The sequence below is a fragment of the Macaca fascicularis genome, chromosome 4 (assembly GCF_037993035.2).
Source record: "Macaca fascicularis isolate 582-1 chromosome 4, T2T-MFA8v1.1".
NCBI lineage: Eukaryota > Metazoa > Chordata > Mammalia > Primates > Cercopithecidae > Macaca > Macaca fascicularis.
The window spans coordinates 91,498,261-91,525,535 of record NC_088378.1 but is presented as its reverse complement, the minus strand read 5'-3'; the positions used below and the strand labels follow the sequence as shown (position 1 = coordinate 91,525,535).

Sequence of the window (27,275 nt, the reverse complement as noted above, 5' to 3'; positions counted from 1 at the left end):
TGCGTCAATCCTGATCTAGTTTTTAAAAGTCATATTTCCTGGGATTTGGGGAAACCACCCTTTTCTGGCCTTTTTCTTATCTCTGCCTTTCCTTCTCAGTCTCCATTACCGGCCTTTCTTTCTTCCCCCAAACTCTTAAATAATAGGTGTGCCTAAGATGATTTCCTCAGTCCTCTTCTGTTCTTAGTCAAGACTCTTAATAAGTGATATAGTTTTGATATTTGTTCTCTCCAACTATCATGTTGAAATTTGATCTCCAATGTTGGAGGTGGGGCCTAATGGAAGGTGTTTGGGCCTTGGGAGCGGACCACTCGTGAATGGCTTGTTGCTGTCCTCATGGTAATGAGTGAATTCTTTCTCTATTAGTTCATGGGAGATCTGATTGTTAAAAAGAGCCTGGCCCCTCCTCCTCTCTCTTGTTCCCTCTCTTGCCATGTGACATGCCTGCTCCCCCTTTGCCTTCTACCACAAGTAAATGCTTCCAGAGGTCCTGACCAGAAGTAGGTGCTGGCGCCACACTTGTACAACCTGCAAAACCATGAGTCAAATAAGCCTCTTTTCTTTATAAATCACCCAGCCACCGGTATTCCTTGATAGTAACACAAAATGGACTAACACATTAATCAATCTCTTCCACGCCCATACTTCTAGTATACCAGGATAATCTAAGATGGATCAGCAAGACAAAAATGGAAATCATTACCTTCTTTCCAAACCAACTTTGCCTAGCTCAGATAAAGGTACCACCATCCACAAAGGCCCCTCAGCTTTCTAGCTCAGCATCATCCTTGTCTTCTTTCTTGTTTTCCACATTCAGTCAACCACCACATCACACAGATACCACCTCCTACAAATCTCTGGAACAGTTTCCCTGCTCTGTGTTAATAATCTAATAATCTTCTGTGTGGATCACTATCACAATTGCTTCATACCTTTGTTTCCCTGCCATTTTTCTCCTTCTATTTTTAATCAGCTCTCAAAAGTATAGTTCTAAATATGAATGTGATTATGTCTGATGAAATGAATAGTGTCATACAATCTAGTCCCCTTCAACCTGAGATTCCCAATACCCTAAAGCAGTCATTGTATGTAAGACTTCTCTTTCATGCATCTGGACTGGCATTAAATATGATCATTGACAAAATTAAGAAAACAGTCACTCAAATCATCCTCTGAATTCTATGGTTCAGATGAGGAACATGGGTTGGGAAAGGCTGACACAGATCTCCTGCCACCCACCTTCCATTACTTCCTGCTACTTCTTCACACAGAGCCTGCTTGCAAACAAGAAGCTCCCATGCTCTTTCACAACTGTATGTGTTTGCATATGCTATTCCCCTGGCCTGACATTTTCTTCTTCCACCTGTCCATGAGTGGGCTCCCATTCATCCTAGATGCTCAAACAATACCTCCTTTGCAAGATTCCTTGGACCTTGCCAAACAAAGTCCTTTTTGTCACATTCTGTACACATCTTTATAGCTCATCTCACAATATCATGCAGATTTATTCACATATCTGTGCACTTTACTAGAATGCAAGCTTTGCTTCACCAACAAAATTCCTGAAATACAGTAGATATGAAACAAGTCTTTTTTGAGAGAACCATAACAAATGCTCCTTTTTCCTTATCTTAAAAACCTGCAATAGTTGCTCCAAGTCTTGGAGCTCTGTAATGTTTTAAAAATCAGAAACTATTTAATATCACATTGACACTAATCACAGTTACAAGAAACCCTAGAACCATTCTGCAATGACTCCATTTTTTCAAAAGAACAGATGGAGGGAGAAAGCCATGACAATTATTCTTCAAATGAGTTACAACACCAACATCTGTGCCTCTTTCCTAGAAGATAACCAATAAGTAGCAAAAAAGGGAGGAGAATATTCAATATGGGCACAGACCTTTAAAATTCTCTTTAGTTTAAAGAACATACTCCTTTACTGATCTAAGCTCCTGTTAGAAAAAGAAGCAAAACTTGTCCCTCAGTGTCTAAACAAGACAAGATTTATGATTGGATACCACAGTCCCAGTATTTATGCTTTAGAGAAAGTTATTAGAATGGTCAGAATATACCCCACGTTAACACAGCTGCCTGGTCACACCCTCAGAGCATAATTGCTAGATGGAAAAAACTCCCTCTGTGCCACCCACAAATATAGCAACACCTGACAGTTTGGGGTCCAGGCCTCCTTCCATATTGGAAAAAATCCTGCTTCTGGCAAAAAGTTAGAAGCAGCAGGAACAATGCCTGCTGTGTTGTTTAGCACAGACTAAGAGAGAAAAACAAGGAAATAATAAATACTTCGGTTTTCCCTGTCAGACAACATCCATCCCATTGTCATTAAAAATAATTCAAGTTAGGAAAATGTAAGAATAATCACTAATTTCAGCAGGTTATAAGACTATCACACACTGTTTAATTTCTTCTTTAACAATTCTATGGGGCAAAACTAGGGTAGGAACCTCTGTTATCTTTGACCCTTTGCTCTTCCTATGTTGACACCATACTAAGTGGTACGAACTTCTTCATGTCTTCAACTCTAACCTTTTCCCTACAACCACCTCCTACCAACTTTGCAGAACCTGCTTCGGGACTTCTAAGACAGTTCTGCCAAGTAGATTCCCCATCTCTGCAATCCTTTCTGCATTCAGCAAAACTGAGGTTCTCAAAACAACTTTTTGAGCTGATTATTCTTTTGCTCCAGATAATTTCAATAGCCAATCACCTACAAAGAAAATCCAGTCATCTTTATCTCACATTCGAGGCCTTACTGAATGCAATCCCTTATCTGTGCTTCCATCTTTTTAAAAAATAGGTCTTTTTTTTTTTTCGCCTTTAACATATTACCCAATTGACTTACCTTTTTGTTTATTTCTTTTTGATTCTCTTATCCTTACCTCACATGTAAGCTCTACAAGGAAAGCATTTTTAGTTTTTTTGTTCATTAAGCTAGCCCAAGTGTCTACACCAGTAGATACACAGTAGATACTGATTAAATGTTTGTTGTGAACTTGGAACATACTCTGTCTTTACCTCAGTTGCCTAAATTCTAGCCTTCCTTAATATCCCACAGTCAACACTGTTTTTTTTTTTTCTTTTTTCTTATCTTTTACTTGAGTACTTCCTGCACCAGGCCTACAAAGCATACAAAATTATATGAATGCTACAGGTAATAGCTGGTTACTTAGTTAAGCAGTATCTTGGTGACATGAAATGCTCATCTGAATAAGCTGATAATATTTATATAACTCGATAAAATTCACTACTTTAGTGTTTTTAGAGTTACTGGCTACAGAGGTATTTAATAACAAATCAAGGGTAGAGTGTAAGGAGTTTTATTAAAGTTTAAACATTAAGGAAGAGCCTCTTTTGTTTAAAGCACTTATAAAGATTTGTGCTTTAAACTGTGGCTAGTAGGTCTTTGGTGACTAATTCAGCTAATAAATTACTGAAATTTAAGGCCCAATTTGGGCCCAGGCCACTATATGGGAAAATAATCAACTTTCATGCTTTTATATTATCTAGTGCTTTAGGTGGCTCAGCCAAATTTCAAGTGTAATATACAGCAGCTTAAACATCTTTTAGGCCAATGATTATATCCATTTGGATTAACAGAATGATTCAATGGATGACACTAAATTTACCAATTCTAATTTCAATTAGTAGACCACAGACCATAATCAAACTTTTCTTTACTGCTGTTTCCCATGAGAGTACAACTGAGTAAGGACAAGATGAATGCCAACTTCTATAAAGCCTGTTAGAAAAAAAGAGAGGTAGTGTTACCAGTGTGTTAACTGTACACTCTTGCTAATTAACAATAATTCCTTTTTTTGTTGATGGGCCTGAAAGTTATGCTACTTCGGTTCTGGTTTTCTTGGATAATAATTTTTATATAAAAATTATCAAAAGTCCTCGATAAAGCTCAAGTGTATTAAGTTTTGGTACTGAGAAATGGACATAATACAGGGCTTAACATGACTTATTTGATTACCAGAGTTAGCCAGGTACTCTATGCCTCATGAAACCTAGCTGTTAACCCTTTAGTTTGCTGATAATCTCATACTTGGGTTTAACGAGTTCTTGTAATGTAGATAGAGTGAGGTGTTCAGGGGGATTTGTGGTAAAATATCAGTCACTTCAAATGAACTTATGCTTACTGTATGGTTTTAGTTATTCTTACCTAATATGGTGACAATAAAAACATTGTTTTAAGAAAAAATTAGCAGCAAATTATTTCATGTCCTTCAGGAAATAAAAATAATAATATCCTAAATGGGCCATATGTTTGTGATGAAGTTCACCTGAAATTCAACTAAAATATAAGTGGTTTAGAATTTCTAAATTATACTTGTATCATGGTGTGTCCTAGATCTTAAAAATAATAAATAATATGATTTTCTCTATACATATATTCCTTTTTCTCCCTCTCTAGTGTAAGCTTATCTTGGGCAGAGGCCACTACACTCATTCACTTATCCAGATATTTGGAAGAGCCATTATAAACCCTTTGAAGGTTTGGCTAAGTGAAATGGGGGTTACTAGCATAGCAGTGCCATGACTGGAAATATGTTTGAAAGCATTACTCCAACTGCTGTGTTAAGAGTACTTTGTCGAGAATGGGGGAAGGACAGAAGCAGAATTGGGCAGCCATCACAGTCATCCTGGTAAGAGATGATAAAACGGGGACTAGCAGGGGCAATGGAGGTTGTAGGATTTATATTTATTTTGCAGACAGATAGAGCCAACTAATTTTCCTGACTGACTGAAGGAAATGGGTGTAGGAGAGAAATAAAGAAGTAAAGTAACTTCAAAGTTTTGGCTTGAGCAACTGAATAGATGCAGTTGTTATCTACTGAGAGGTGGATGACTGAGATAAGTTGAGGGATGTGGAAGACAAGGGTTCCTCTTGGATGTGTTGAGCATGAGATATCTAAAAATATTTTCAAACCCATGGAATTTGACTCCATTATGGGCCAAGATTAAAATTTTAGGTTTCTCTGGTCTCTTATCTCCACCCCCTCACATTTCATATATGATCCCATAGCCTCTGCATCAGAATTTCCTTTCAAATCTAGTCTCTCCATTTAATTCCCTTGGTTATTTCCTTATTCAAGATCTTATTATCATTTGACTAACTCTAATATCTTTTTATCTAGTCTCCTTTTGCTCTAATGAAGCCATCTTCTACATAACCAGATGTATATTTGTAAAACATAAAAGTGATAATGGAGCTCTCCTGTTTGAAACTCTGCATTGGCTTCTCACTGCTTAATAAAATAAAACTTAGGGCTGACATCAGTGATTCTTTCTACAAAGCCCCAACCTTCCTCTCTTTTTATTATATACAAAATATGCCATGCCATGTCTAGTCATGCTTATTTGTCTGGAAAACTCCTATTTGTTCCTCAATACCCAGCCAAACATCACCATTTCTTTTTTTCTTTTTTCTTTTTTTCTTTTTTTGAGACGGAGTCTTGCTCTGTCGCCAAGCTGGAATGCGGTGGTGCTATCTCGGCTCACTGCAACTGCCATGTCCCAGGTTCAAGTGATTCTCCTGCTTCAGCCTCCTGAGTCACTGGGACTACGGACATGTGCTACCACACCCAGCTACATTTTTGTATTTTTAGTAGAGATGGGGTTTTACCATGTTGGCCAGGATGGCCTTGATCTCTTGACATCGTGATCCACCCGCCACGGCCTCAAAAAGTGAACACCACCATTTCTAAAAAGCCTTTCCTGACTACCTTCAGGCAAACGTTCCCATTTCCACCTCTGTGCTTTCAAAATACATCAATCATACCACCAGGCTATCACTTATAATGATATGTTACTATTAGTTTGCTTATATGTCTATCCTATAATGCTCCCAGCAGAGGTTGTTGTGTCTTTTCTGTTTTCCTACAGCATCTCACTAAGTGGTAAGTTCGTGGAAGACCCTCTGTTTACCTATATCCCCAACCCACGATGAAATTAAGCGTTGCTCAGAAGTGGCAAGGGTGTATATGCTCTATGATCTTTCACCATCAGGTGGGCCACCCATCATGGTTCACAGTGGAGCTTAGGAAACCTTCTGCTATCCCATCTGCAACATTAGGGACAAAGACATTTAGGAGCACCCAAAGAAAGGGAAGCTGGTGGCAGGTGAAAACAGCTTGATAACAGAGCAGCCAGCGTGATTCATGAACTTTCAGCTATCTCTTTATACTTGAATATACTGAGGTCTTTACAACATGTCTATGAGACTACATAGCAATTTTCAAACTGTCATCCGATTAATCCCTCAAAATTAAAAATTCTGTTTTTGCTTTCCTATCAAATTATAAAACCATAAAAGCAAGAAAACTAACACCTAGAATAATATGCTATGTCTCTAGTAAAAATTAGTGGAATAGAGCTATGATAAATGAACTTTAATATATTTTACTCATACAAAAAATGGTAAAAAGTAGTAGTCTACTAGTAAAAATGAACATAAGCACTAAAAATGAAAACCTCCAAATAATTTTGAGATAAATATAAAAATACCTAGTAAAAAGTAATTCAAATTCAGTATGATGGTGCTCCCTTCCTTCCATAATCTAAGTACAAAAATCAGAAGAGAAGACAGTAAAGAAAAGAATGAGGGCACGCATTTAGAAAACAATTCATTAAATGATTTTTGACATCACTCCTCAAAGATTATGAATATTGTAATATCCACATACTTTTCTATTAATTCATGCCAAAAATTTATTTCCAAACATTTTATTTCTTCATGTTAGCAGTCTTGCATTCCTTTTTCTTCTACCTTACATATTCTATTTTGACATTTAACTCTTAACCTTTTTCTCAAGATATAAAATTTTATCTTAAGTATATTACTATAATTGTCTTCATTTTTTCCTTTTATTTCCTTTCTATTTCTCATCATTTACTTTTTCTCATTTTATAAATTAAAACATTTTTACTAATCTTAATGATTTTTTCCTATTCGATCCTTTTGCTGAACAACGAATTAAAATCTTGTTTGCATTTTTGTTTAATATAAAAATCCTCTCAAGTAAATTTTTATAAACACAGGATAAAAGTGAGCATCACATTTGAGAGTTTTCCTAATGATTACGGTTACGAAAGCAATAACTTAATTTGAATATTTGAATTTTTTTCAGGGAATTCTTACTAATACTATCATGATGAATAAATCTCTTCTTGAGAAATAAATAATACTGTGATCCAAAACAAATGTAACACATTTCTGAAGTACTTTTCCTTAAGCACAACTTTTTAAAAGACTTGTAATGTCCTCATACTTTGATTGTATCACTCAAAAGATGCTGGAACATACTTTCAGATCTCAAAATTAGGAAGCACTTGTTGAAACAAGGTTTATAGGTCTAAGAAAACAATGCAGCTCAGTTACACATTAATAATAAAATACTCAATTCTCTGCTAAAGCAACAGATACACTGAAAAAGTGTTTTGTTTGGTTGGTAATATCCATTCTGACTAATATACCTCTAAGGAAAGAGAAGGCCTACTAAAATCGGATGCATTTCCATAGGAATAAATTTTGAAACAGGAATAACGAATCTTTAGCTCACAAGAGACAGGTAAGTCTTATAAAGAGCAATTTCTGCTTGTATATCTCATGCTCTAGGACCTTTCCATTTTTAACTCTTCACATTAAGAAAAATGAGATGGGCAGTGTTAGATTAGTTCCTGTACTAACTAGCAGTCTAAAAATTATTACTAAATTAGTGTAAGAATGGCATTAATATTTTTAAGGGTTTTCATAAAATATAAGGAAAATTAAACTACACTATAACACCATTTTAAATAAGATAACAAAAATTTGATATACATAATGAATCACACTATGACATAGAAATTGCTAATAATCAATTTCTTATGCATTTCAAGTCTAATGCTCTGCTACTGATAATTAATTCTTGGTTTTTAAAATCAAAAGTTTAACTAAAGATGGTACTTCTAAGTCAAGGTAGACATTTGTCCTTTTCACACTCTTAAACAGAGCCTGGCTAAGTGTAGCAATTTTAAGAAATACATAACAACACATACGAAATGTTTAAAAATAAGATAGCTCTTAATGATAACCTACTTAAGATTTTGACAACCTCTATGAATTATAACCTCCCTAAAGTTATATTGTAACTGGTAAATTAGTTTATTAAATATTATAAATTCTTAACCACAATTACATAGCTTATTGTTAGCTATAAGAACTAAATTCTTAAATGTAAAATATGAAATGATTAAATTATCCACTAACAATTTTTCAAAACATCTTCAATCCAAACAATGAATATCAGTAACCTTATTTACTAACTAAATTCTGTTATATGGTTCCTCTCAGTCATGCCTACCTTTTCATTAGTACTAAAATTGTCAAAGTTCAAATATATTTCACTATTAGTATATACAATGTATATTGAGATTCACCACAACTACTGATTGTCATTTTCAAATTAACTTCCCTATTAGATCAACTCTTTTTCTAAATATTTTACAAATTGTTCCTCAATGGCAATTTATTAGTGGTCAGTGTAAATATATTTAGTGTCTCCCTGTTGGCATTTACGTCTTCAACTCCAACCTAAGAATAGTGTACGATGCTGACCACAAAAAACCCAGGCCCAATAATAAAGTCACTCCACATATGTTTTACTTTATTGCTTTCCATCTATTTGAAGCACTTCAACGGACAACCACCATTATTTTCTTAAAGAAGCAATAATCTTCTTTAACAAAAACCTCAATATTTGAAAAGTGTAAAGTAATATCTAAAAAATGCTAAGTCTAAACCTATCAAGTCTCAATAATCTATACTAATAAAGGAAAGCCATAACAGACACTCCAAAGTCATTTGTATTTGATTTTAGGAGATCATTTTAATAAAGTAAACTTATATTTTGGTAATTACATTTATCAACAAACAAATTATGAAACAGTACAGTGAAGGCATAATTGCCCCATTCTCTTCTCATATCTTCCAAGAATAAACTATCAACTCTCAAGCAGATGCCAGAGATAAGCCCAGAGCAGCTGAGGCTGAGCTCTTTGTACATATCTATTTTGCTTACAGTACCTGAAAGATACCTAGGAAGATATCTAGATTCTGAAAGGCTCTTTCCTCTAATAACAATAATTTATAGAGTAAGGACTGAAGTTTGTTGTTGCTATTATTGCCATTTTTAACAAATGTACTCGCCTGTAATCCTAGGACTTTGGGAGGCCAAGGTGGGTAGATCACTTGAGGTCAGGAGTTCAAGACCAGTCTGGCCAACATGGCAAAACCCCACCTCTACTAAAAATATAAAAATTAGCTGGGTGTGGTGGAGCGTGCCTGTAATCCCAGGTACTCAGGAGGCTAAGGCAGAAGAATCCCTTGAATCTGGGATGCAGAGGTTACAGTGAACCAAGATTGCACCATTGCACTCCAACCTGGGCAACACGGCGAGACTTCGTCTCAAAAAAAAAAAAAAAAAATTACTCATTTAAATGTTACCATAACCCCATGATGCCTTACAAAAGAGGAGACTGGGGTCTAAAGAAATTAAATTAATGTAGCTAAGATCACAGTCAGAAAGCAGCAGAGCCTGGAATTACACTAGGTGCTCCGATCACAAATCAGTGCCCTTTCTGCTGTACCTTCCACCACCCCCAAGGTCCTTAATTAACAAGCATGTTAAAATAATGCTTCAGTAGCAAATCACCAAAAGACATAACTGATGAGGGGTGAGACTGGCTCAAGGACAGTCATTTGAACCCACCCGCTTCCACTTTTTTCCCTATTAGCTAGAGATGGGCCTTCACAGAGCTTTACCCATCTAGTTAATTAGCTGTCTTTGGATTTCACCCCATTTTTTCTTCCTAAAACAATCATATGGTCATGTGGTGTGTTTTTGTTTTTGTTTTTGTTTTTGAGACAGGGTCTCACTATGTTGCCCATGCTGGGTCTTAAACTACTAGGCTCAGGTGATCCTCCCTCCTGGGCCTCCTGAGTAGCTGGGATTATCCCACCACACTGGGCCTGATGTTTTAACTATTTTTGTTTTTGCTTTTGATTATTGCTACCTGTGCCACTAAAGACAGAGAACAAACAAAAATCATTACATAAAAGAAAAAAGCATAAGTCTTGCAGTTAGGACCAGTGAAGAAATCCTGACTCCTCCCCTCATTAGGCGTGGGACCTTGGATGAATTTTCTAACCTCCTTGGGCCTTGTTTTCCTCCTCTGTAAACTGGGAATAAGAGTATTTAACTAATGGGCTTTGTGAAGATGAAATCAATCAATCACATACATGGGCCAGGCACAGTAAGTGCTCACACATCAGCCTCTCCTTCACTCTAAAGGGCGCGTTTATTTTTTCTTCACTTGAATCTTGTAGTGGAGAGACTGCTAATGTATCATACATCAAACAACTGAATCAAAAATTATCTTAAATTGAAAAAGAAACTATATTCATGTAGGTACCTAAGTGACAACTCAAAGAAAATTTCTTGGGTACTAATATGCTTTGCATTAGATATATTTTAAGGCAATTGATTAATATCAGACTCGATGCTGGAAGACAGTTTAAATATTAAATGCAAAATTCAAAATGTCTTTTCCCTGTCTCACAATAGCTATTACTGTTTCCACTAATGCAAAATGTAAAATCAAGAACAACTACCTTTTGCTATCGAGCAGAGAGAGGAAGAACTTCTCCCTAGGGTGTAACAATACAAATCACTGAATTACTAGCTTATAAAGATAAGGTCACTGGCAGAAGAATCCCAGCTTGGAACCATCCATGCTGAATGCAATTCCTGGGTCTATGTAAATCTAGTGAGCAGCTTGCTTTAGTATCCAGCATGGATATATTGCCTAGACTAGGGATAGCAAGTCTATTTCATCTTAAGTGTCAACAGTGATTGACAGTGACAATCTAAAGCACTGTATATGGATGCACTCTGAGGCAAAATCAAAGCTTTGCAGAAAAGAGCGCCAGGATTAATCTGCAATGTCTGCCAAGAATAGAAGAACATGCAGTGAGTCCACTGACATAAAAGAAGTATTTTTAAGTTATAGGTGAAAAAACTATAATCTAATTTCCTTTTCCATGGGCATGATAGATGAATGCTGTGTATTCACATCCCATTTCTTCCTCCTCCTGGACACACAACTAGGCTTCATCTCCAGCTTTTTCTGCATTTGGATGAGGTCATTAATAGATTTATTGCCAATGGAATACAGGTAGAAATGATATTTAGGCCTGGACCTACATCTTCTCTTGCAATACTCCCCTTTTTTGTCTGTCTCCCTCTGTCAGCCAGATGCATAGATGACAGTGGAGGACTCTGAAGCTCTAGATGACAGAATTTCTAGATAGGAGGAGCCATCCATGGCAGACTATGATACAAGCCAAAAATTAAACTTGTAGCATGCCACTAGCTGTTGGTTTTCCCAACAATGTAGTTCTGATTGAGACTGACAATCATAATATCATGCCACATACATGGGTCAACGATGACCTGTGCTAAGCAAATCAGAATTCTTCCCTATGATTTTGGAAAACTCTCTCTCTAGGAAGAGAACTCATTTTTCTCAGTGAGGCTGTGATAATGTGAACCTGGGAGCTTTAGTTCAGAATCATTGAAAAAGTCTTCAAGAATGGAATAGGTACTTCACTACTAATGTGAGGGAGAATCCTGAACAAGCGCTAGAGAGGTCCAGCTTCACCCCTGACTTTTCCTCTTATTGGTTACAAGGGCCAAAATGCTTCTCTTTTCACCAAAACTATTTTATCTATAGTCCTGTAACCTGCCAACACAACAGTCATGACTAATACGGGTATAAATTAGAAAACAAAAATCTTTAAACTGACAGACAACATTTTGACATATATTCTCCCAAAATTATGGGCATACATATACTTTTAAAAAATGAAAACTGTGGGGCCGGGTGCAATGACTCACTCCTGTAATCCCAATACTTTGGGAGGCCGAGGTGGGCAGATCACCTGAGGCCAGGAGTTCGAGACCAGCCTGACCAACATGGTGAAACCCCATCTCTACTAAAAATAAAAACTTTTAAAAAATTAGCTGGGTGTGTTAGAATGAACCTCTAATCTCACCTACTAGGGAGGATGAGGCAGAAGAATCACTTGAACCGGGGAGGCAGAGGTTGCAATGAGCCGAGATCCAGCCACTGCACTCCAGCCTGGGTGACAAAGCGAGGCTCCATCTCAAAAAAAAAAAAAAAAAAAAAAAAAAGAAAAAAGAAAGAAAACTGTGATTTATGATCACACTTCATAAATTTTCCTTTCCATGTCAAATATACTTTAACAAGCTCGTTTTTCAAGGTTGGCCAGTATCTTATTGTTTGAATACACTATCATTTTTTTAAAAAGTATTTGGGTATATTCAATTTTGCATTCCCCTATACACAGTGATGCAACAAATTTTGGGGAAACAAAACATTTTTCCAATTATTTATCTGATGTAAAGCTGTAGAATTCAACTTGCTGGTCAAAGGATATTCAAGGGTTTTGATTAATATTGCCAACCCTTCCTCTCAAATATTTATACCCATTTATACTCACAGCAACTGAGTGCTCGATTCATACTATTTTTCCACCTGAGAAAGTAATGCTGAGCTGAACTGAAAAAACACTTGTTTCTTAATTCACAGCACTATCCTACAAAATGATTAGTATAACCTACAATAGGGGCCAAAGTCAAATTTCTGTTTCATTAAGATATATATAGAATAGACCACTGGTACTGTAATGTCACCAAGGCACACAGTCCTTCACAAAATGCAATAAAATATAACTAACAATTAAGCAACTCCTTTGGAACAATGATGAAAATTATTGTGGGGAGGGGGGTGGGAAAGAACCACAAAGCAGTGAGGAGATGCATATGTTAAACAGTTGGTCACAGCCCACTCATTAGCACAGTCTCCAATCAGCCTCCTATGGAACCTTCCATGGGTACACTCATGCTCACTCAAGGGTAGCCAAAACCAGAATGTTACATGTTAAAATACATAATGAAGAGGCCAGAAAAACATGAACACACTGCAACCTAGATGTTTTAGGGAGAAAAAAACACAACAAAACTACATGAAGCCATTGTCTAACTGAATTATTTAGCTAGAAGTTGGAACAGCTGTAAGCTCTATACTTTGACACTAATGAGGTTCATAGTGATACTATAGTGAAATCCACTGGTTTAGACGTAACAATCAGAACTAGGTGAATAAGGCAATTACACATTAGGGCACCTATTCAAGATAGGTAGATAAGAATTATTCAGTATTAACACATACAGAAAGTGTAATTTTGTCACTTTAGGACTCAGCTTACTCATCTATAAAAAATGAAAAGGCTGATCAACTTCTAAGATTCTCCTGAGCCTAAAAGGCCCTGCACATCTCAGGCAATCTACAACACTGGTGTTATTTCTTTTTTTTTTTTTTTTTTTTGAGACGGAGTCTTGCTCTGTCACCCAGGCTGGAGTGCAGTGGCCGGATCTCAGCTCACTGCAAGCTCCTCCTCTCGGGTTCACGCCATTCTCCTGCCTCAGCCTCCCGAGTAGCTGGGACTACAGGCGTTCTCTGTCTTCCTACACTCATTCGTCCAGCAACCTTCAACTTTTTCAAACTCCTAAATTGTGGCTTGCTCTCTGTGAGCCTCTTCCTAGATAGCATTCTGCAGCAGTTCTTGTTCACACCTCACCTACTTTAAGTCCCATTCATTCGTCAAGTCTGGGCTTAAACATCTCTTCCTTTGCAATGTGCCTCCACTGTAGTCTTCACCTTCTTTATTAAAACTTAATTCTTTTTGAATCACCTGTAATTATTTCTTTAATTTTCTGTTTCCCCTACTAAGTCACGAGCTCTCTGATGCCAAAGGCCATGCATATCTTGTTCACCATGGTATCCCTGTTTCCTGGAACAACTCCTGGCATTTGGAAATTATCCAAATATTTGTTAAATGAATAAATAATGGGATTGTGCTAAGTAAGCTAGTGAAAGACTCAGCACTGAAAGTAATTTCTAATTTTTCCAAGTAGGTCATTGAAAATAAAACTAAATATGTTGTTATTTATTGCTTTCTTTACAAAGGCAAAAGAACCCTAAGTTTCAGGTTAATCTTGCCCCCTTTCCTTACTGCTTGTCAAAAGCCCACAAGTTGTTAAGGGAAATTTTATCATGTTAATGAATAGTATCACCAAGTACTTAGTGAATACTATTATTTCAGTGAATATTGAAAGTGTATAGTCACTTTTGAAATTGTTTTTCTTTTGTAATTATCTTAACCAGGTATAATATATGTAGTTATGAATTATAAAATGAATATTGAATACAATGCTTCCCAACTGTATCCAACTCTACAGAAAATAGTTGCACGCATATACACAAACACACAATGCCAGCAAAGGATTTTCTCTAATATTAATACTTAACCATCTAATATCTAATAGTTAATGATATGTACTGAGAGAAGTCCAATATGCTTTAAATCCACAACGAAAAAAAATGATGGATATAATTGTTTAAAATCTAACATTTTTTCAAATTTACCAACTTGCTCATTGTTCTAACTTTTAATATCAAGGTTCTAATTTTCCCCAGATAAAATCTTCACATCATGGCCATGCAAGTGTTGAGAGGATGTCAGGAAATACATATTATATACATTAAATAATTTAATGTTTATTTATTTGTATTCCTCCAATTTTACACTTCTATTGTTTTTATAGTCTTCTGAGAGAAAGAATTGAGTTTAACCCCTTGCTCTTCTGAAGTTTACTGGGTAAAAGTAAAATTTTTAAGTAGAAAGTTTATGAGAAAACAAAGGTCTAAAATTAGAGAAATATGAAGCATAATAAAAATCATTCAACAAATATTTACCCAAACCTGCTATCATGCTATGTTTGGTGTGAGGAATAAGACAGTCTCAAAGAAACTACAGACTAGAGAAAGAAAACAACCACTAAAGAGAATCCCACTATAGTTCTGGGAGGCATATGAAAGAAATATATGCACAGGGGACCATCTAGGCACTGAAAAGAATGCCTAAAACTAGAGTTTTAGAAATTAGATTTTAAAAATATATTAAAACTTAAAAACAATACATGCAAAGGCCCAAAAGTAATGCAGAATGTAGTAAATCTAATGTTTCAAAGTAGTTCAGCAATGAACTGTGGGGTATGTGTGTGTGTAGGCAAAAACAAAGAATAGGAAAATACGCTGGTTCCATATCTAGCATACAGGTGGACTATCAAGGGAAAAACACCTGATAACCTGGATAAATATTACAGGCATCCTTCCACTCATTTGGCTGAACTCACAAGAAAATAAAAGCAATTTCCAAGGCCAGAAAAATAAAGAAATTGCAGAAAACCACATAGTAAAGTAATACTGAAGAGGAGGCTGCCCTGAAGTCATGTGTTAATCTAAGTGGCTTAGAGTCTTAGATTCTAGCAGCCCTGTGGCGAACAGGGGACAAGGCCTTTGAGACTAAGCAAGGTTACTGGTTGGAACTAAGACAACCATATAAAGCTAGGATCCTCAAAGCGTTACTCCTTTAGTAAAATTAATAGAAAAACAAAAACAAAAAAGAATATCTTTCAGCAAAAGGAGACAAGGGAAAATGTGTCCTGCTCTTCCTAAGCTCTGGGTAGATAAGGGAAAAAAATCTCTGGGGCATTTGTAACCATAGCTTTCACCCTGATGAACTTTGTGATTCAAATTTATACTACAGATCCACACTCCAATATCTAAAACCCTTAGGGCCATATATGTTTCAAAGTTCATGATTTTTGAGATTCTACAAAGGTATTATGGTACAGACATCATATATGAAGTAACACCTCACTATAATCTGAACAGCATACCATAATATGACAATATTTTTATAGCTTAACATATGACTCTTCATGATAGGCAGTATATAAAGACTATAGAGGGTCAACTTTTCCTGCCAAATGATTTACAAAAATAATTTTGGTTTTCTGAGCATGTTGGATTTTCAAATTATGGACAAGGATTATGGATCTGGACCTGCACTGGATGGGAAACTCCAAGAGCAGAAATCAACTTCAGGTGCTCTCAGAATGGCAGCACCTGTGGGACCTCTCTGAAGCAAAATCTTTCTAGGTGACCCTAGGCTCCCTAGGATTCCCACAAATTAAGTCCTAGCCAACATTACCTCAGAGTCTAAAATTACAAAACATATGAGGAATCATGACTGAATATCAGGCAAAAACAACAATAGAAACAGAACTTCATGTCATAGATCTATGAAACATAGAATATAAAATTAGTTTTGTTTAAAATGGTAAAGAAATAAAAGAGGAACTCAAAAATATTAGCAAGAAAAATACAGTATCCAGAAAATGGGCAAATTTGAAAAAATTCAAAAACAAAAAATATAAATAAATAAAGTAAAAAACTAAGAATGCATAAAAGCAGACAAGACACAGCTAAACAGAGAATTAATGAACTGGAAGGTATCTGAAAAACAAATCATGCTGAACAGAAAAGAAAACATTAGAAAATACAAAAAGTATATTAAGATTTATATGGATGTAATAAAGTCTAACATATTTCTAATCATGCTTGAAGGACATAAAAAGAAAAGAGAATGAGAATAAGCAATAATCAATGATAACTGAAAAGCTGAGAATTTTCCAGAACTGATGAGAGACATACATTCTCAGATTTTAAAAACCCAACAAATTCCAAATAGAATAAACAAACAAACAAAAATGCCACATCTAGACACACATACAATACAGAAGGACAAGACAAACAGAAGATTTGAATGTAGCCCCCGTCAAACAAAGGAATTACCTAAAGGCAGGTAGACAGATAAATTCTCCTAAGAGCAATAATAGAAGCCAAATGAGTGAAATATCAAAGTGAAAATAACTGTCATTCTAGAATCTTATATACAGATACATTATCTTCAAAATATACTTCAAGAAAAGTATATAGTTCAAGAAAATCTTATAAATGATGAAGGAATGGTGAGCAAAGAAGTCAGTTACAAGGTAGGCATATCTAAGTAAACATTGCTTTCATCAAATAACAATGTACAGCTTTATGAGTTAAAACTACAGTGAAACGTAAAACACTGAATAATAATAGCACGTAAGATAGAAGTGGGTGATTGAAGTTAAAAGTTTCTACATTTCTTGGGAAGAAAAAAGAGATATTGATCAACTTCAGACATTACATATGCATATTAAATTTTTAAGGTTAATCACTAAAAGAACAGAAATAGTATATATATCTTCCAAACTACAGAAAGAGAAAGTTAGAATTAAAGGAAAAACTGATACAATTAAAAGCAGGGGGCACAAAAAAGCATGGAGAAGAAGGGCCGAATCACTGGCGATATATGTGGAATTGTTATAGTGGTGGTAGTAGCAATAATTGTACTAGTAATGTTTATTATTAGTAGTGATATTAATAACTGATTGTTATTGCATATCTGTGTGTCAAGTTCTGGTCTAGGTATTTTACATGCATTATCTTATGCATTACTCATTAAAAGTGAAGTAGGTACTATAATTAGTCTTCATTTTACAAATGAGGCTTATTACTGTTCTAAATCAAGCAGAAGACAACTAAAGAACGAGATTTCAGGTAGTTTTTTGTTTTGTTTTGCTTTCAGACAGGGTCTTGCTCTGTCACTCAGGCTGGAGTACAGTGGCATGATCATGGCTCACTGCAGGCCTGACATCCTCCGCAGCCTTCCAAGTACCTGGGACCATGGGTACACATGATCATGACTAATTTATTTTATTTTTTATAGAGATGGGCTCTCCCTATGTTACCCAGGCTGGTCTCAAACTCCTGGGCTAAAGTGATCCTCCTGCCTTGGCCTCCCAGAGTGTTAGGATTACAGGCATGAGACACTGCATACAGCTCAGAGAGCTTTTAAATAATTATCACTCACTGAATTTGAGGGATGAGGGATAACTCTAAAGTTAGTGGCTTGGGCAACTGAGTAGGCAATGCCTGGCATCCAATAGCAATTCTAAGATTTCATGCATGAATTATGCCATTCAAAGACGCAGAATATTTAAAGAGGGGTACAGTTGTGTCTGTTTTCTTTGGAATGGTGAGTAAATCACTATTTCAAGCAGCTTGGTTGTGGGAAAAAAGAAAAAGCAAAGAATGACAGGTTGGTTGCTGAAAAGCTATTACTAAGATAATAGAGGCCAAAGAGACGTGTGTGTGGTTTGTTTGTTTTAAATGGAGATACTTGAAAATACTTATAAGAGAGACAGAAGATGTTAAAGATACAGATGACAGAGAGAATAACTCATGTAGAAAGGACAGTTGTAATTTAAAATAAAAATGCTAAGCCTACGAGAACAATCAAATGGTGCAGCCCAAAAGCAAAATTACACCAACCAGGGAGAGACCTAGATTCTCTCTCTCCTAAAATTTCTTTTTTTTTTTTTTTTTTTTTTTTGAGATGAAGTCTTGCTCTTGTTCCCAGCCTGGAGCGCAATGGCGTGATCTCAGCTCACTGCAACCTCTGCCTCTTGGGTTCCAGCGATTCTCCTGCCTCAGGCTCCCGAGTAGCTGGGATTACAGGTGCCTGCCACCACACTCGGCTAATTTTTTTGTATTTTTAGTAAAGACAGGGTTTCATCATGTTGGCCAGGCTGGTCTCGAACTCCTGACCTCAGGTGATCTGACCGCCTTGGTCTCCCAAAGGGCTGGGATTACAGGCGTGAGCCACAGCACCTGGCAAAAATTCTTTAGAAAATGCTAGATCCTCCTTAAAAATGAATACTAAAGAAGGCTTCTGTACACAAGGGAGAGGAGGATCCTCACACATCTGGGACAAATGGAGAGACAGCAGAAAAACAGCTACAGAAAGACTGTGGGCTTCAGGGTACAATTCTCTCTGGTTTGTGCTTTCACCCAATTGTTTCAAGGAAGAGTCATCATTTCTTACTCACAAGTCATTGTGCAATTGACACAGGGGTATGCCATTCAACCAATCTTCCCTTGGTGAGAAAGAAAAAAATAGGGCAACTCCCACATTACATAAATGGCTAAGAAAAAACATAGCCAACATTCTTCTTCATAAATATACATTTTTCTAAAAAGAGAAAACATTGTAAAAGAAATGAAACTAAGGATAAATATTTTTAATGGCAAGGAATTTGATTTTTCAAATTATTTAAATGCACTATGATTTTGTTTGAAGGTTCTCTTAGTAGATGCTGGCTCAGGAGTTGAGTCACTTAAAATACAACTCTGCAAGGAAAACATCCTCGGCCCCTAGGGAATAGGGTTATATGTCACTTCTGACCTTCTTTACCAAGATAAGCTCCGAAGAACACCCTATCCCAGCATCAGTCAATTGAAGAGAGGAGGTAAGGTATTTAAAGGATATTGATTTGTGAAAAGCTAAAAGACAGGTCCATGGCAACTAAGCACACAGATTAAATTACAAATAAATCTTCAGCCACCATTTATTAAGCATTACAATTAACGTGGCAATATATCAAGAAATTTAGATTTTAATCTAAAATGCTACAAGCTAATATTGCAATTAAGATATGAATTTGCCTACTATCTATATAATTTTCAGTATTTTTTCCATATCAACATTTTAAATCACTAAAACAACTTTTTAAAAATCGAATTGTTACCAATTTTATTCTAAGAAAGTATCTGCTAACTACGCTGACTGCAAAAAGCGAAAAAAAATAACTAAAGTGACCCAAATATATTTAACATTATACCATTAAAAAAAGATTATTCTGAAAATGAGAAAGTAAAAAGATCTGGAAAAAAATCCCTATTGTTCCACTAGCTGCTATAAAGTCTGTTTAATTATTTTTGTGTCATTTTTAAAGCATGCTCCCTCCTACTACCTAAGACTCTTGGTCACTCTGCTTCCCCTGCTCCTGCCCACCCTGATCACGTGATCTCTTCTCTCCCCTCCTAGGACACTAAGCATCTTTGAGAATGTCACAGAATCACACACATTGAGCCCATTACACATGTATGGTATGAATTATAATCATATTAAATACTTTTCAGAAGTGCGTCTACCCCATCTCTTCACCCTTGGGCTGGGTCTTCTAGTAAAATCAAGAGGAAGGAACAGATTATGTTCTGGTACAGAAAAATGAGAGGGTGTGTTTTGTTTTGTTTTTAAAAAAACGAATAGTTAAATGAGAACAACTAGAATCAAATTAAAATATATTTACAGCAAGTTAGTATACTTCTCAAATTCAAAGTTACTCTAGTGTTCAGTAATCCTTTACACATTGTTCTACTCAATTTTATTCAGTAAACTTTGCTTACTTTTTGGATCTTTCAGCACTTATAGAAAGCCCTACTAAATTATCGCAAATATAAACATATGGTGGCTGCTGAATTAGTATGCTAACAGAATTTTTATTAATTAAAATATATTTCAGGTTTACTAAGCACATTTATGCAAAGCAAACTCACTTTCAGGTTTAAATTTTCATTCTATTTTTAACTCACAAAATTTCTTTTTTGCAGAATATCTTATGAATAAAATTAAAGCAGCAGGAATTTGTGTTGATGTGCTAGTATTTGTCTTCAATCAAAAATCAGTCCATATCTCCTACTACCTTTACCAGATAGTCTTATAAGAAACATAATCTTTTTCTTTTTTGTAATTTGGGAGGAACAGAATTGTTAGTAAAATTCTAGTATCTCTCAAACATCAGATTCAGAACGTGAAGCTCTTACTTTTCATGTGGGATAAGCTCATTACTAAATAGCTTCAAGTGTTTAATACGGAAAAAATAGGATTACTGAAAACCAAATTGGCTTTTCATAAGGTTTGTTTTGATGTTAACAGTAATGTCTAGGTTTGAATTCTGATAATCATAAATAGGATACTTTAACAATGTAGCATATATAGAAATCATTCATAAGCACTATTAACTGAAATGAATCATATAGCAGGGCTGCAAAACTTTCCAAATTTACCGCTGCAGATGTTACTTTGGACCAACTCTATTTTATTGTTTAGCCCTGACATAATACCGGGTACACACTGGGTTCCTATTACTACCTAATCTTTTTACTTTATTATTTGACTTGGGCTATCCTTTAGGGCATCACACACAAAATAGAAAAAACAAACAACACTGAAGTGTCAAACAGATGTAACTAAGAAGGTAAATACTCATTGACTCCTGGATGTTTTATATGCTAGCAAATAGGTACAACAAGTTACAAGGGAAAGGAGGCGAGGATGTATAGGTGGACCCAGAAAAGTTAATGTCAAACCAATATTGATTAGGTATTTAATTTTCACATACAAAGGGCAACATTATTATAGTCGAGTATGGAATGAAAGTTTTACATAATCCAAAAGTATCATAAAACATATAATCCTTACTTAGATTGTTAAGTGCTGTCACTGAAAAAAGAAAAAAAATCTGGGAATAAATGTACAGAGCTTCTTCATCTCAACCTTTTCACCATATATAATTCTGCCCTCAGATGTTAACAAGTCATTTCTTCAAGTGTATAAATCATATATCTTTAAGAATCATTTTATAAGTCACCATAATTAACAACAATAGTTTTCTTGGCCTATCAACCTAAAGAGAAAAGAATTTATCATTTAAACCAGTACCTTAATATTAAATTCATATTTCATAAGGATTTTGAGCCCAATTAATCCAATACCTCTAAAAAAAAATGACAGAACCATAAATCTATTTTAACGATCTTCCAATCTAAACTCCAAACTAAAAAGTTATACACAAACCAAACTAATAATAAATTGGAATTGTTTTTGTTTCAAATCCCCACACTCTACATTTTGTGCTCTTTTTCTCCAAACCAGTATTTAATATTTTCAGAACTAAAACACCAACTACTTGAGAATGCTTCAGTGCCTATAGAGAAACTTAATTATGTGTTTGCACGTTTTAATAACAACTCACTTTTATAACTGGTGTTTACTGAAAACCTGTGAATAAATTACTGAGATAGTTTACTGTTTTTTTAAAGGAACTTCACAAAGAATTCTGAGCAAAGATGTCCTCTTAATAATGCATATAACATATATATTCAGGTTTTCCATATCATCTTTTCTTAGAATAGTACATATTAATAATGTGATACCTATGTCTCCAAATTCCACCCAAAAGTTGGTTTTAAGTAGATGTTTTATTTTATGACTTACTAGAAAAGCAAAACATTAAAAAGAAAAACCACTAAGCAATACTCCTCAGTGCTTGGATTTTGGTCATTGTTTTATGCAACAGAATTAAAATTTTTTCATTCAATTTTTTTCATGACAGAATTAAAATTTTTTCATGCATATTATAAAGACTGCAATATGTATGCAGATTTTCATGCTCAATTCCACAGAAAGCTATCCAAGCAAGGTGAGTGTTTTGAGATTAGACCATTTAGGTTAATATGGTTCATTTTCTCTCCTCTCTCAATAGAGTATATTACTGAACTACAGATGGCAGTTAAGTGCACTGGTTAAAAGCTATGCAAGTTTGGCCAGGGGAAGTGGTGGCTCACTCCTGTAATCACAGCACTTTGGGAGGCCAAGGTGGGTGCATAACCTGAGGGAAGGAGTTCAAGACCAGCCTGGCCAACATGAAGAAACCCCATCTCTACTAAAAAAACACACAAGAATTAGCCAGGTGTGGTGGTACACGCCTGTAAGTCCCAGCGACTCAGGAGGCTGAGGCAGGAGAATTACTCAAACCCGGGAGGCTGCAGTGGGCCGACAATGCACTACTGCACTCCAGCCTGGGTGACAGAGCGAGACTCCATCACACAAAGAAAAAAAAAATAAGCCATGAAAGTTAATTACCCTCCCTGAACCCATTAAGCGGTGAAAGATTAATAATATAAAGCTCAGTGCCTGCTATATAGTAACTGCTCAATAAATGTTCAGCTCTTACGACCATTCATATTATTAATTCAACACCAGTTCCTATTTCAGCTGCTTTCTCTTATAACATGGAATCTCTTCCCCCTATTTTCCACATCTTAGAAATCATATTGGAAAACCTCCTACCTTCAAAATTTTCAAAAGACTTTTCCACTAAAATACTAATGTGACTAAATATTTAGATCTGGAGAAGTCGGTCTTTATCTGAATGATGTTTTAATGAACTGTTCAAACCTGTGAGTGTTCTCTGAAATATATCAGTATACTGATTTATCATTTTCATTATAGACCAGCATGTAGCAAATTCATAACCTATACCTTTTTATTATGAGGATTTTCTAGACTGATATACACCTTTAAGACATGAATCATCCTCCTAGAGTTGGGGAAACTGATGGGAAAATGGCTAAATGATTCAGCATGCTGCAGCAAAGTGAGCTGGTCATAAATTTACAATTTCCACTTCTGTTAGGTGCCCTGGCCCTGGTGGCCTCTTTCATCTTGTACTGCACATATAACATATAATACTGTAATCAACAAATTTTGTTACACATTCCCTTGGGAAAGGCATAATGGTACTTTCTCCTCAGATCAGCTTCTAGAAACAAAATTATTCAATTCTATGAGACAACAGGTTCAGAAGGCTAGACAACTCTTACAACGTCCAGTTGTAAGCTTCACCAAGCTTGACTTATGCAGATAACAGGGCGAGAGTGAATTCTGACACTGGTACCACTTTCTCAGCTGCACAAAGGAGATAGTAGGGAAAAGACCTCAGGCCAAAAAAACCCAGAAGATGAGCAAAGGAAGCCAGCTGAGGAAATGGTTATGGCCATACCTGTGTCTCTCATGCCAACACTGACCTTTACCAAAAACATCACAATAGAACAGAAGATCCTAAGCAGGTCAAGAGAACTAAATAGCAACTGCTGAACATACACTCATATAGCCTGACTTATGAGGAGCCTCACCACCCAAAGCAGGTGAAAGCCTTTTTCTTTTCTAAGTGTCTCTGTTTATCCTTCAATGACTAAAGACTTACTGTTAATTAAGGTATTTCAGAAATGTACAGATTCCAGAGTAGAATAAAGCCTTTTCCATCAAATAACCAGTTACAAAAACAACATTAAGAATTAAATGTTTCCATCTAAAATTGCACCATCTCAGATGCTGGGGAAGTACATCCATTTTGTGACCATAGCATAGTCATCTCACCCAGCATTTTCTGAGAATGGGACAAAATGTACCAGAATGTGTAAAATGAAATTGCCATAGCTATTAAGTCCAATTTCCTCATTCAGTATCTTGAATTCATTTGTTTGGTATGGTAACATACACACATACACACACACACACACTCTCTCTCACAAAAAAAATCCTCAGGAGCAACACTGAAAAAGATGATACTATCTTAGAATTATCTGAAATGTATTTAGGAAAGAACTAGGGTGACAAGTTTGACCTTCCATAAATTCATCTTTTTTTTTTTTTTTTTTTGACTGTGCAACCTCTAATTTCCTCTAATTTGGAGAAGGGAGGGTGGGTGGAGAAAGAAAAAAGGTGCAAAACATCTAATTCAGAGTGTACAATCTGTGTGTGTGTGTATATATACACATAATGTGTGTGTGTGTATTTTCCCCCCTTCACCAAGACCTTGGAGTTAAATAAGAGGAAAAAATGGCTCACAAGACAAGGTTTCAGGACTAACCCAAGGGAACACCTCCACAGCTGGAGAATTTCAGCTCAGGGGCAACCTGGCTGGGAATATCAGAGGCCGCAGCATTATCAACCAAGAGCACAGGCCGCACCACCAGCATCCCAGGCGCCTCTGCCGTGCGCATGTCCCTCTTATATAAAGAGATGCTTACAGTCCAGGTGCTTTTTCTTGGGGCCCATCACTTCATGAGTAGTGGCTTTGCAGACCGCTCTCGCTACAGCAGAGCCTGTCACGCTGTACTGAGCGGCGGCGATCCGATCCGTGAGCGTTTGGCCCGACATCTTCTCTGGTCGCGTCTACCACCTCCTCTTCTGCAGGAAACAAGGGGAGACGGTCCGGCTTTAATCCGCAGACCCTCCCCTCCAAGCACCCAGGCTTTGCCTCCTCCAGCCGCGCGGCGGCTCTCTCCTCCTCCATCCCCACCCTGGCACCACCTCTTGGAGCCAGCAACGCGCCAAGCCCCGCTCCTGCGATGCGGTCCAGGGAGTCTTGGCCGTGAGTGGGGCAGTCACGGAACCCCAGCGTGGGCTCCAGTCTCAGCATCGTGACACCGTCCCCATTCTCCCCCAACCCCCACACAGGACCAGACTCGCCCCCTGGGGACCCCCCTGTCAATCAGCACTTTCCCCGCAACCTGACACGCGGGTGCTGCGCTAGCCACGACGTGCGTCCGGGTTATTCCCTGGGCGCCGCACCCACCGGTGCCCACCTCCCACCTTCGCAGACTTTCCTCCTAGCAGCCTGCAGGCTTCGGGGAATGCATCGGCTACCCAACCCCTGGCTGCCTCCCTCCTCCTCCTCGCGCTGCTGCAGCAAAGGGCTCGTCCTCCCTCAGTCGCGAAGGAGATTATCCTAGCATTGCGCCATGTTATGCCCTCGCTTCCCCTTCCTTCCCCGCCGCCGGCTCCAAAGCCTCGCCGAGGCCGATAGCCCGGGCCCCTTCCCCCCGGTCTCCAAATTCCTGCCGCAGGGGCCGCCCGGGAGCGCTGCGGAGGCGCCGGAGTCTTGGGGCACCTCACCCTTCCCGGATTTGGAGCGGAGCCGGGCTGACAGCGCAGCCCAGCCCCCCCGCCCGCCCTGGAGCGTTCCGCGGAGCTGTCACCCGGCCGCTGCCCTTCTCCGCACCCTGGGATTATCCTCTGTGGATCCCCGCGCGGCCCTGGCGCGGGGAGGGGACCGAGTACGGCCGCGGGTACTCACCCCGCCCCTGAGCGGCGCCGCCCGCCGCAGGATGAGCGGAGCCCGGGCAGCTGAGGGAAGCCGCGCCGGTGGGTGTGTGCGACCGCGCGCAGACCCGGTGCCCCTGGGCGCAAAGTCTCCAGCCCTGGCCGGGCCCCGCTCCTCAGCTCCGCGGTCCCAACACCCGCCGCCCCTGGCCCCAGAAGCCAGTACCCGCCCGCCGCCGCCTCTTCTGCAAGCGCCGCCGCGTCTCTCTAGCGCTCCAAGCTGCGTCCCCATCCCCGCCCCCACCTCAGCTGTGGCTCCTCCGACGAGTCAGGTGACGGCGGCGGACAAACCCGGACGAGCCCTCGGCGGAGTGCCTCGCGGCCCCCTCCCAGCTACTCACACACACCGCCCCCCGGGGCTGGGAGCTTAAAGGCGAGGGGGCGCCTCGCGCAAGCATCCCCGGCAAGCGGGAGGGGAGAAGAAGGAGGCGGGGAGGCGAGGAGGCCGACACCCACCCAGCTCGCCGCTCTCCGCTGGGCTCCTGGCCGCCCCTCCGATGCTGGCTCCGCACCCGGCACGCACTGGGAGCGCGCACCGCGCACACCTGCCCGCCGACTGCTGGGGGCGCCCTGGGCGGTGGGGGCGTTGGCCAAGCCAGGCGAGTGGGCTTCTCGGGTTCTACTCGGTGAAGGCCAAGGCAAGGGCGTCGTCGCGCGCTGCCTGGCGAAGCCCAGCCCCTTCTCCCCCACACTGTCGCTGACACGCCCGCCTGTCAAAGGCGCCCAGGCCCAGATGAGCAGGGTGATTTTAAATGTCAGATCCTGCCGGCCATCCGCGACCGTTACCTGTGCGTCTTCAGCTCCTCAGGCTCCTCCGCTTGTCTCATTTACAACTGGGAGCCCGGGTGGGCCGGTAATTCTAGCCACTTTAGTCTTAAAGGGATACTGAGGTCTGCTGAAGGGCGAATAATTAACAGCCATTAATCGAGTCCCAGGTTACCTTCGACAGTAATCATTTGAGTGCATAAGGATAAACCCTTCGTACCCTTTAAAAGTAATTCTGCCAGTTGAATATAGTGTTGGAACATCCGTCAATTGAATATCAAGTGTATACTTGAATAGTAAGCAGGAATTTCTAAACAGGGATGTGGAGTTGGTTAATAGCTTCACATGTTGACATTTTCAAAGGTTGTTATTTATGTTCAACTTTTTTTTTTTAATTCTCACAGTAGCATGAAGATCAAAACTATATTTGTGAACTTTCCTGGCATTTTTCCCCCTGGCTTCTGGTGGCTTCTGCTCAGCCTTGAAGCCATGTATGGATACCTATCAATCTCAAGGTTTTGTTATATATTCCTCTCTTTCACCTGGTTCAGTGTTCAGTATGCAGTCATGATTTCTTGACTGTTGAGAATGATTCTAGCACTAATTGGAAGCTTAATGACTAAAGAGA

The 27,275-nt window shown here is 38.3% G+C and overlaps 1 protein-coding gene across 15 annotated transcripts in view; it reads right to left on the bottom strand.

The window, feature by feature from the left end:
• SNAP91 (synaptosome associated protein 91) overlaps window positions 1-26,717 on the bottom strand; it is a 165,926-nt gene extending 139,209 nt beyond the window's left edge. For 4 of the 15 annotated variants that reach the window (XM_005552452.3, XM_045391178.1, XM_005552455.3 and 1 more), the window contains exons 1-2: window positions 25,857-26,133; window positions 24,808-24,967 (exon numbers count right to left, since the gene is read on the bottom strand). In XM_005552452.3, coding sequence (XP_005552509.1) covers window positions 24,808-24,937 — 130 coding nt within the window. In that variant the 5' untranslated portion in view covers window positions 24,938-24,967; window positions 25,857-26,133. Of the gene's footprint in view, window positions 1-24,807; window positions 24,968-25,781 lie in introns of all 15 variants that reach the window. The other 11 variants (XM_045391174.1, XM_045391182.1, XM_005552456.3 and 8 more) reach the window with 5 other exon arrangements.
• Between the last annotated feature and the right edge of the window lie 558 nt (window positions 26,718-27,275).